The sequence below is a fragment of the Rhagoletis pomonella genome, unplaced genomic scaffold (assembly GCF_013731165.1).
Source record: "Rhagoletis pomonella isolate Grant_MI unplaced genomic scaffold, Rhpom_1.0 Rhpom_scaffold_00006, whole genome shotgun sequence".
NCBI lineage: Eukaryota > Metazoa > Arthropoda > Insecta > Diptera > Tephritidae > Rhagoletis > Rhagoletis pomonella.
The window spans coordinates 44338276-44350140 of record NW_023458560.1 but is presented as its reverse complement, the minus strand read 5'-3'; the positions used below and the strand labels follow the sequence as shown (position 1 = coordinate 44350140).

The 11865-nt window shown below is 38.1% G+C and overlaps 1 protein-coding gene across 3 annotated transcripts in view; it reads left to right on the top strand.

Annotated features, from left to right (window-relative positions):
* Positions 1-11407, top strand: part of LOC118740802 — a 47060-nt gene extending 35653 nt beyond the window's left edge. For 2 of the 3 annotated variants that reach the window (XM_036472493.1, XM_036472495.1), the window contains exons 2-3: positions 7762-7961; positions 10179-11407. In XM_036472493.1, coding sequence (XP_036328386.1) covers positions 7862-7961; positions 10179-10738 — 660 coding nt within the window. In that variant the 5' untranslated portion in view covers positions 7762-7861 and the 3' untranslated portion in view covers positions 10739-11407. Of the gene's footprint in view, positions 1-1922; positions 1944-7761; positions 7962-10178 lie in introns of those variants that run through there. The other variant, XM_036472494.1, reaches the window with a different exon arrangement.
* Positions 11408-11865: the final 458 nt, after the last annotated feature.

Here is an 11865-nt window from a genome sequence, read left to right as displayed (position 1 = left end):
TAGTTCTGAACCCGCCTGAGAATGGTACTGAATTAGCCCAAAAAGATCCGGAACTAGTGCTGAACTGTTTCTGAACTAGGCTCGAAATAGTCCAGAACTAGTCTTAAATTGATTTTCAAATAGTCGTGAACTAAGCCCAAAACGGTTTCGAAGAGAATCTGGACGCACTGAAACGTATCTCAAACAGCTGCCATACTTCTGACTATTTTCCTTCCAAGCTTATCTGAATATCACAACCAGGAAACTGTGTAGTTGAGTCGCTAATCAATAATCCTTTGAAGTGAGTTCTAGCTATACTCTTTTAGGGACACTTTCGAAACTTTCTCACCTGCTCTTTGACCGTAGATCAAAAATCAGCTCTTGTGAGGTACAAAGTAAGCTCACATTAACCGCTCAGCTCCAATGCCGGATTTGCGTCCCATGGTCGAAAAGTTGCTCTTCGGGTCAAGATTCCGAAGGGTCATCTTACGCAGAAATTTTCAAACAAATTTTTAAAATATAAATTTTATGGGAAAATGGAAGACATGTGAAAAATATTGAAACTCAATTTCCAAGCATTTTACTATGACTTTAAGTACCTACTGCAGGTTTGCAAAGCTACATAAGTCGATTGCATAAGTTCAGTATTATGCAGTTGAGTGAGCACAAGAAAATTTTTCATTTCTATTTTGCATAATACACTAACTAACAAGATACCTAATTACAAAACAAAAAAAGAAAACTAAAAGCAAGTAAAACAAAGAAAATAAACAATTGCTTCTGGTAGTTTTTTGTTTCACCTAAATATATGCGCCCAAGTACTTACTGGTAGACAGCAGAAATTACCAACGGATGGTACTTAAGCAAAATTGATTTCCTCATGGTTGCAAAAAATCACTGCCTGCTTAGACGACGCTGCTGATCGAGTGGCAATAACAAGCTGGTCAAGCGTTTTACACACGCCTAGATACTATCTATGTATGTACTTAAGCTGACATATTTACCCTCTACTTCGACATTTCCGCTGTTCAATAGATTATTTCATGCATTGCGCCAACATTTTTGTTTTTATGCTTGAATGGAAATTCTGCATGAATATTCACTTTTAGGCATATTGTAGCTACTTTGTTAATATAAACATGTACATTAGGGTGCACCTCCAAAAAAAAAAAAATCAGTTTTTCGACCGGAGTTATAAAATGTATGATAAAGACTTCGCCGAAAATAATTTATTTTGGAACGAATTTCCGTCATCCCTTGTCAAGTTTGGTTTGCAGATAAACCGGTTTCGGCATTGTGCCATCTTCAGTGTCATTTTTCGTTCTGCCGTTTCGGAAAATATTTAGATTTACATGAGTTGGACCGTTTTGAAAATATTTATGTACCTCTAAAAATATCTTTAATTTTATTTTTTTTTTTATGCAGATCTTTTAAGCTTGAGGTGATTTTTTTGGAAAACATTTTTTTAAAAACTAATTTAATTAAAAAAATGGCGGTATTTTGAAATCAGTCCAGCTCACGTAAATCATAATACTTTTCCTAAATATTTTTTCAAAAGTTTTAAAATATTTATATTGATCTTTTTTTTTTTGTTTGAATGTAGGGCTGCAAACTTATATACATATGTGCATACATATATCTACGTATTTAAGTACCATGTAGTTACATAATTAGGTATTGGCAAATGTTGATAGCGCTAAAAATGGTAATTGAATAGAAAAAGAAGACTGCAAAAGTACGAGCAACTTCCGTCAAAACGGGCTACTAGTAGCCGTTTAGTTTCGTATCTTAATAGATGCATATGTATATGTAAGTATGTATGTATGTATAAGCACGCCTACACCAAGTCCTTCCGCACCTTTTCCATCCATTCAACAGATCTTCTTGGAGCTGGACCTAAGATCTCACAGATACCCAAACGGTTCGGAACCAGCCAAGGCATTAGAACTCCTATCAAATCAAAGGTGATTATGTCAAGCATCTTCACGGAGGATTTTTACTCTTTGAAATTTTTAGGAACGTATTAACCAAAAAAATTTGAATTAAGAAAAGGGTTTTCCGACAAATTTTGGTTAACTTCCATTCAAAAATCAACGGTTTTTGGCGTTTTCGGTAATTTTTGGATGTTTTTTGTCGTACAAAAGCTGCACTAAATAATTGTCGGATCGCAAGAATAGTGTCAAATTCGGATTCCTCGCGCCAAAAACCCCTTCAACACAAATTTTTAAAGCCATCAAAAATTTTCAAATTTCGCTCAAGCCCGGCTCCCGCCTAAGAACTGGAATTTGATATTACTCGATTAAATGAATCTAGAAAAATCACTATCATTACTAAATTTAGCGTTCCCGAATTGACTTTACTAGGTCGTCAGCTTGTTCGAAATAAAAAGTAGCATTTTCGTGCATAGTGCTAAACGCTCACTTAGTCCAAACTTAATTTTCGTAACTTAACTCAACTTAAAGTTTTGGCCAACCAGTTGTATGAGAAACTGTGTTGGCGGTTAGTTAAAACTTAACTTACGTAAGAAACTTAAGAACCTGTACATTTTAGATATTTAAGTTACGGCCTTACGGAAATTGAGATCGATGAGAGAGTCTGGCTTGCCAGATTTTCGTTTTTGCATTTCTCAAAAATAAATGAACGCAAACATTTTTTTTTCATGAATTTCTTTTATGCATTAGCGAAAAACGCATTACTTCAGAAACTGCAAAAAATTAGCAGGTTTTTATTTCTTCTTATGAAAGCTAAAAGCCCCTACTATTTAATAAAATAATAAAAAATAACTATTTTTACATGTATTTTTTTCTGCATTTTTTGAAATTTTGTTTAAAAAAATTGTTTTCTGGAATACCGCAGAGACACCCTGTGTTTAACTTTATTCCAAAATTTTAATTCCTGTAATTCCTCTACTATCTACATGGAAACAAGAAAAGTCAAACCAACATTTTATTTCAAAGAATATATTTTTGACATTTTTTTCTGTGAAGAGCTTACGCTTATTATAAAGTTTGTCGACTTTAGTGGCTTCCTGGCGGCATATAATTAATTTTTTGTTTAGGGATATGTCTTTTTAATTCTTTTTAGTGGATAAATTGTTTTTACAAAAATACCAAACAAGTTCACATTGCAGATAACGAATTTCTCGATTTTTGCCTACTTAGGCGGCACTGTGACTCGCCCCATAAATAAAATAAAGAACTAAAATTTTAAAATTTTCTTCTCTTAATTCTTAACTAGCTGTGTTTTATTTATACAGTTTATGTAAAAAGTCGTTTTTGCCATAATGGCATGTAGATATGTATGAATACCTGTATTAAAGTTCTTAAATTCTGGCAATGCCTTTCTGCAATCCATAGCAGATTAATGGCTGCAACATGACTTCTGACCAACTGCAAGTAATTATTCGCTTGTTTTAAACTGATTTTAATGCTTCTTACTTGCAAAAGTTCTCACGTCATAGATTTCATTTTTTTTTTGTTTTCCGTAAGCTGCCTACAAACAGCCGTGTCTATAGCCATAGTCTAGCATCAAGCTTAGCGACGCTTTACGATGCCTCACAATCTCGTATTGGCAATTTACTCATAGAAATCTAAATGCAACATAAAATTTAAAATAAAATAAAAACAAATTGACAAAGCAGATTGCTCCATTTGAGGTCATCTGCACTAATGAACTAGTTCGTGTACATGCACACAGTACTTTTTTTATCTATATATTTATTTGTATTTATTATGTAAGTAATTATATTTTTTAGTTTGTTGTCTAGCGCTCCGGGCCAGGGATAGGTCGAGTGTCATTATGTGTTCATGTTTGTACTTGAAAGCGAGTGACAAAACAATTGGATGCCTCAAAAAGAAATAAAAAAAAAAAGAGTAAACCAATGAAAATGACAAACCAAAACCAAAACAAAGAAGAAAGAAAAAGCGAAAAGCATATAATAAACAAACAAAACATCGAAAATAAATATCGAGGTAACAAAATCGCGGTTCAATAGAGCAGTCAGAATTACTCAAAACTTAGAATTACACAATAAAGTGAAAAACAAAACAAATATAAAGCACACATAGTGGTATATGTAGACTAGGGTGGAGCGGAAGCAAACACATTTGCGTTACATTGGGCGTCAGTAGAAAACCCGTATTTTTTTTTTGAAATCCCCTAATTTTTTTTAATCGGTTAATACTTTCTGCTTCCAATTTCTTATTGAAATTTGGAGAGTTTTGTAACAAAACATTTGGGGTATTCCATTGACGTCCAAAAGAAACGATTCCCCAATATTTGAAAAAAATATTTTATTTCCGCTCCACCCTAATGTAGGTTCTAGTAGTTTCGTACCTTTTATACCCAATGCAAAGTTTTTCGCTTCTAATTCAACTAACTTGCTCGAAAATTTTATCACGAAAAATCCTTTTTAATCTTTTCCAAAATATTGATATGCTTTAAAAACTGTATATTAGACCGTAACGCCTTACAAGCAAAAAAAAAAAAAGTTCGCCGTACACCCCTAAGTATATTAGCAAGGTAATTTCGAAAAAATTCTGTTTTGTACAACCTAATGTCGCATTTTTACCCTTTTCGATAACAACTACATTCGACTATAAACAACTTTTTGTTTTGAATAGCTCTATAGAAATTATCGAAAAATTTCCTTAGCAAAAGTCTAATGGTTTTTGATGAGCTTTAGTTTACTTAGTTTAGAATACTTTGGTATCAGCTTAAGCATTTAGCAGGAAAATGCAGAGCCGCTGAACTGTCAAGACAAGGCGCTCTTGAGGAGTTTTTTTCGGCTAAAGATACGGGTATCCTATCGACGACTCTGCGCGAAAGCTGAAGCTTTCATGAACCAACTGATTGGACCTTATCGGTGTGAATCCCTAGAAAACTTGCACGCTATATAGATTGACGTTGAGTACAGTTTATAGCTCCATCCAAAGTGGCAAGGACCTCTCCGTGCCGTTTGAGAACAAATTAAGTTTTAGCCAAGGCGATTCACTTTCGTACGATTTCTATTAATAAGTACTTTGGGCTTGGTAGGCAATTGAATTGTTCCCGACGTACAAAAAATTATGTTCCACAAATCTTCCATCATGCCGTTCTTTTTTTATGGAACAGCAACGTGGACGATGTCGAACAATGATAACACGGCTTTGGCAGCTTTCGAGAGAACTATTCTGCCTAAAATCTATTGCACTGTTCGCGTGTCGAGCGTCTGGTGGATAGGGCTCTGGTGAAAAGATCCGTCGACTCGGACCCCAAGAAAAACCTGTCTGTAATCGGGATGAATAAATGGTGCAACTTTTGAAATTAGAGAGGCGATTGACAAAGTTTTTCGATCCTGTCCCAAACCGACAAACGGTTGTAGAGGCAAATAAGAAAAAAAATAAGAAGGGAAGGAAGAAGAAATGTAGTGTTGAAACTCCATTTTCTACATATTATTATTATTATTATTATTATGAGCCATGAGCACTGCGACCTCTAGCGTGGTCTAGACGGGTGGACAGATGAACCGCTTACCTTGTTTTTGCCCTGGACATTTACTCCAGTGGCTATGTAATTTTTGGTCTACCCACTTGTATATGACATCCCTTAAGTGTGCTTTGGTAAGCCCATAAAAGGGTTCCGGGCCATGGAATATTATGGTAGCTCCGAGTTTTGCTGGGCTGTCGCCTGTTCATTGCCATCGTGACCCTCATTTACCGGCATCCAGCCAAGTAATACTGTGTTTTTGCTTCCAAGAGCATTTAGGGTACTGAGGAAGTCGTACACTAGTTTTGATGTTATTATGTGGGACCTCAGCGCTAGCAGGGCAGCCTGACTGTCCGACATAATGCAGATGTTTTAGAAGCCGTGCCTCTTTTGAGGTATTTTCAGATTGAGATCTCTACCGCATGAATCTCTGCTTGGAAAATGGTGGAGTAGCTGCCCCTTGGTATCGATTTTTTTAGATTCGGCCCAAATATACGAGCTTCAATTTTTCCGTCTTCACGTTCTGATCCGTCAACGTACCAAACTTTAACTCCGGGTTTTGTGTAAGGGTTTCCTGTACTACAGAATGCTCGGTCCGCAATAGATACTTTGAAATTCCTAGAAATGACTAGTTTTCGAATTACTGCGTCCCTCATTTGTATTAGTGAATTTAATTAGGACTATATATTTATTCGGAAGTATTTAAGATTCTCAGTGGCGAAAGGCTGGCCTCCCTCTCTATTAGGATTGGGAAGGGCGGTATACCCACAAGGGCACTAAATGCATCAGCAGGACAGGTCCGCATAGTCCCTGTTATGCCAATGCACCCCATTCGTTGCAGTTTGCTTAGTTTTGTGCTACCTGTTCTTTGTGTCTCTTTTGTCCACGATGTCAAGGATGCGTAGGTGACTATCTGCATTACAACTGTGTTAAATGAGTTAAGCCATTTTCGGGGAGAGTCCCCATGTCCCATAAATTCGCCTGAAAGTGATGAAGGTTCTCATTGCCTTGTCTTATCCAGCCACACCCCCCGGTATTTTGCCTCATTTGAAAGACCTATTCTAGTGCCGCCTAAAATAAATTCTGTCATGGATAACTTTTTCCTCCGTGTAAACGGAACCAGAGTAGATTTAGTGGGATTAATGGATGTCAAAAAATCTTTGCGTAATGCGCAGGGCATGTTGCATGCGGTTGAAGATCATTTCGCCTTGCAACCCTTTTACACAGATCACCAGATTGTCTGCATAGCCTTGTGTTTCGAAGCCATGGTCGTTTCTACATATAGTTGGGCATCTTTTAAGTTTAGAGAACTGGCTCGGCGAAAACTTTGGTACGCACGGGGTTTAGTTATTTATGGCCATGAGTAGATCGGAGGCGGTTTCTGAAGCCAAGCAAAGCAAAGCCAAGCAAAGGGAAATACCCCTAGTTATGGTGGAAAGCTTAACCAGCCATTGAGAAATATGACTCCATTCGTTCACCTCACGCTCTTACTCAGCTGTTATGGAAGACGATAAGATGTAATCATCTCGGTATCTGCTCCTTGGCTGTCCAGCTTTCGCGAGCTTAAAGCTTTAACACCTCGGGTCTCCTGTCCTTGCCGAATATTTTCTAGTTCGGAGGAAGACCAGGATGGAATGTAGTTATTTTTGAAAGAAGTTCACAAACCATCGCATCTCTCTATAGGTCCACTCTCCCCAGTTGCGAATATCTATCAATGCCCTTTCGAGTAGTTGTTGGCTCTCATCTCATTTAAATATTAACTTGAGTTAGCAGCCCTTAAACGTGTAATACGCATTGGGTATCATAAAACATTGTTTACATTTGAGAAGTATGAAAGTTAAAAAGCCTCTGTAAATATAGCCAACTCTTTTGCGCACCCATTTTTGTTTACAGAACTTTTCACACACACATCCAAACCATTTTTTTTTTCTATCCAATCTTTCATTCAAAAACGTCAATGGAGCATGCAAACTGGGTGTGCGGTCGCTGATCAAAACAATTCAACAGTCACCTACATTAGTATTAATGTATGTATGTATGTACCTATGCTTGTATTAAATGCGCCTAAATTAGTCGCTAAACTAAACAAATTCCAATTGATAAACTACTTCATTAAGCACATTGTTTTTATTGTTTATCTAAATAAAATAAATAGTTTAGATTTTCCTCATCAAGCGTAGACTTTTTACGAATTTTCCAAACTGTGATCTATCTAACTACATACATACATATATGTATATATGTATGTATATGTGTGACTTTCATTTTCATTCGAGCATTCGGGCTAATCACTTGTTTTCTTTTTTTCTTTTTTAGTTTTTACTCTACGCTACTCGCAGTGAGTCCGTTCCAGTCTGCATCAACAGAGAAAAATTTTAAGATAAACCTTGTAAAGAAAATCTATAATCGAAGAAAGATGTCACTGCTGCGTACTATGTTGCTGCTGGCTTTTGGTGCCACCGTCGCCTTGGCTCAACGTCGCCTAGCGTTACCGGATCCACGCAGTTGTGCCAATCGTGAGTATGCATACATACATATAAAATATTTATCAGACAGGTTCTGCAATTCACCTAGGATTGAATTTCAACCAGAGTCACTTTGAATTCTCGGAAGTGAATTGCAGAACACGCCTATATAACTCATTTTTGTTCTGGTAGGAAATGAAGAGAAAGTGCTTAGTCCATAGTTCTAAAAGTTTGATTCTAAACTTTTTAAGCTCAATCTTGAAACAAGGAATATCATGGTGTGCCATAAATTTGAGGAATACTAAAGTAAGATGCAAATCTAATTGTGCAAAATGCGAATTTTCACAAACCAAATATCACGATTACTGCTTGCGATCGCCATCTTCGGTGTTAATTAGCTGCAATATCGTTAAATCTGAAATCTTTTACACTCAAAAAAATTTGAATTTCCACTTCGTAGGACATCGCCATGTAAAAAGAGACTGTTGAAAGCATTGCCTTGGCATAGATCGAGAACCAGTACCGCCTCTTAAAGAGCTAGTTATGAGCTAGCTCTGAACTAGCGCGATTTACTGCAGGGCAGTAGCCTCGCGAGGCTATGTGTGCGTATGTATTTTGCCTGACACTGTGCTAAACATTTTCGATTAGTAGCCTTAGCGCGAGTCTTTACCTAAAAGATGGGCACTGCTGAAAGCTGTGCACTTTCATATTATGTACCCCACTATTCCCAGTTGTTGTTGATGTTGTTCTAACAGCATACAAATTCCCCAAAGAGTTTTTCGGGTGTGTTGCTGGAGTGACATTCCTTGACCAGATATAAATCTGGGTAGTTCCGGTTACGTAGTCCCGACTGTCGTGGGAACGCCCACTACAGCCTTAATCTCACACTAAACCTAGTTTGAATGAATGAATGCATGCGCTGTCAGCAAACAGTACCCGCCAGCAGTCCTACAAGAAATCTAGGTTCCAAACTTCCCATTGAGAACAATAGATCTAAAAGTTTTTTTTTATCGTATGACCTGCGCATTCTCTTTCCAAATCGGATGCCCTAGTTATTAATCCAGACGAACACGTTTTTCTATTGCCCATCTCTGTGCCCTTTTGCCACGCATCGATCACTATTGTAGCATCAAGAAAACTTTCGAAACTCAGATGCAGGATCACCTACTTTATCCGTCCTGTCGCAGATGACGCTATACTAATACGACGACAATACGTCCTGAACCAAAGCTGATGCTAGACATGTAGTCTCGAGACAGATGACATGGGTACCGCCCTCGGTGTTGTCCCCAAGGCACTCGTTATGCTAATCAATGGGAGAATATAAACTCCCTCTAGTCTTTTTGGGTAAGTCCGCTCTTTCATAGCTATCCATCAAACTTGTACCCGGAAGATCAGTATTTATCTGATAAAAACTCCGATTTGTGATTGGTCCAATTTACAATAAATGTGGTGACAGAAGCTGAGCGATGGCCTGAGTTATGTTGACTTAAAAGTCATCGCTCGACTGCAGTTTATTGGCGTACAGAAATCTGCGACTTCAGAAAGCTCCACAAGAAACAATCTAGAAGTGTCATATCACACCCTCTTGGTGGCCAACTCCCGTCACCTCAGCTAGAAATCTTTCAAGCGGAATGCATTGCATCGTCCGTTTTGTGGCTCATAGTGCCGTTCTGCTGAAACCACATATCAACCACAAATATAATAATGAGTCTGTAGATCTTGCCGTTGACGGTGACGGCCCTACAAATACCGTCGGTCCAGAACTGAAACATGATTGTTTACCTACTCTGTCATGTGATGGTGATTTGGCATCAGAGTGGTAGTAGTAAACAACAGGTTAGGCCATCACAGACTGTCAACATCGATCAGTACCAATTGAAAAGCTCGTTAGCCTTATTCTTAACATTTGGGTACAGGAAAATAAATAACACTTGACTAAATTTTTTTTATATCTTAGCCCGTATGTCGTTCGCATAACTTTCCGGGAAAAGTTATCTATGTCTCAGAAGCAAGTGGAAATAGACAAAGTGATCACTCGGTGACCTTAGTTAGTATTGATCACAATGCATATCGGATATTTATGGACTAAACGCCAGTGAGAAATTTTAAGTAAAGTAGAGTAAACTTCTTAGGTCTCCTAGTCGTTGTTTTCATTGTTATTCTAACTGATATCATCGTTGCTCTTAGCTTTACAACTTTATACCATACTTATCTTGCTCTTACTTAACTCTTCTCCCTCTTCTTTTCTTTCTCCTCTCCACGCAGGTGTTCGCCACGCCACCTATCGTGATGCACGCGGTGTAGCTCATTCGTACTTCTTCAGCTGGGAGCATGCGCCAACGCGCAGCCTTGAAGTCGATTGGTTAGATGCGCGCAACATTTGCCGTCGCCATTGCATGGACGCCGTTTCGCTGGAAACGCCACAGGAGAATGAATTCGTCAAGCAGCGCATAGCGCGTGGTAATGTACGCTACATCTGGACATCGGGTCGCAAATGCAACTTCGCTGGCTGTGATCGCCCCGACTTGCAGCCACCAAATGAGAATGGCTGGTTCTGGTCTGGTTCGGGTGGTAAAATTGGACCTACCTCGCAGCGCAACACCGGCGACTGGTCGCACACTGGCGGCTACAATCAACCACAGCCGGACAATCGTGAGGCCGCACAGGGTAACGATGAATCGTGTTTGTCGATTTTGAATAATTTCTATAATGATGGACTCAAATGGCACGATGTGGCGTGCCATCACTTGAAGCCGTTCGTGTGCGAGGACTCCGATGAGCTACTGAACTTTGTGCGTTCACGCAATGCTGGTATTCGTCTGTAAAGGAATGTAACGCTGCAGATGTAGGAAAAGAGAAATTGTAAATGTGTTGTTTTTACGAACGGAGTTTGGCTTGTGGATAGTGATCGTGGCATGTGAAGCATGGAACTTATTTGTTGATGTTTTCGTTTTCGTTTATGCTTTTTAATTTTGTTTGTAAAAATTTTGTTTGAAACTTTGAAGATTTTTTCGAATTGGCAAGAAATTTCTTTTGGGTTTGAGCATAATTTCGTTTTAGTTTAAGTGAATTTAAAAATTAATTTATGTTTAAAATAATAAAGGAAAAAAATTTAAGAAAAAAAATCTAAGAGGTACCTTATTCGAAAAGTTGAAAACTATTCGCTTAAAATTCCTGGTTCTCGGTTCTAGCGAATTCGGTGCAAACTTGTTTTACACAAATTTTTTTTTTCATGTAGTTAAATTATCTTTTTGATTGATTTCCTGAAATACTTTTTTCCACACTGAATTGGCTATTGCATTTACACCCACTTACTTATGTATAACCACTTTTATATCATATATCTATTCTATTGAATTCATTTGTTTCGGCCAATTTTCTGTCTAATGAGTGTATTGCATTTAACTAATTTTAATAACAAATCCGAAAATACAAAAATTCCATCACACCCTAGCTTAAGTATAAATTTATGAGTATTTTAAAATGTATAGAAAATTGGAAATAAATTTCTGCATTAGTAATAAATGTGTTGTTTCTTGGGCGGCAGTGCGATAATTGGAGTGGAATACCGTAACTAAATAATCGACCACTGTGACCAGTCAGCAGTTCAACATATTGTTTGCAGTCCCGTCTGCTCAGTGAGAGCGTTGAACTAGATAGTCCTTCTGAGATTGAGGGCAACAGCCCCTCGATGCCTCCCAGTCATTGCTGAGCGAAGTATTCACCCAGTTTCTGATGGTGGCTTCGATGGCCGAAGCAGGGTGTGCTATAACTGGTTGCCTTTGCCTGGTCTGAGCCAGTTCTGGCCAAATGGTCAGATGTCTCATTACCAGGTACTCCTGAGTGACCTGGCACCCAGAGTAAAGCAAGCCAACATAATTTAGTCGAGACTTCCGTTGCCGAACTAGTTTGGAAGTAGTTAGAGGGCTGACCAGTGCCTTAAGTGCAGCTT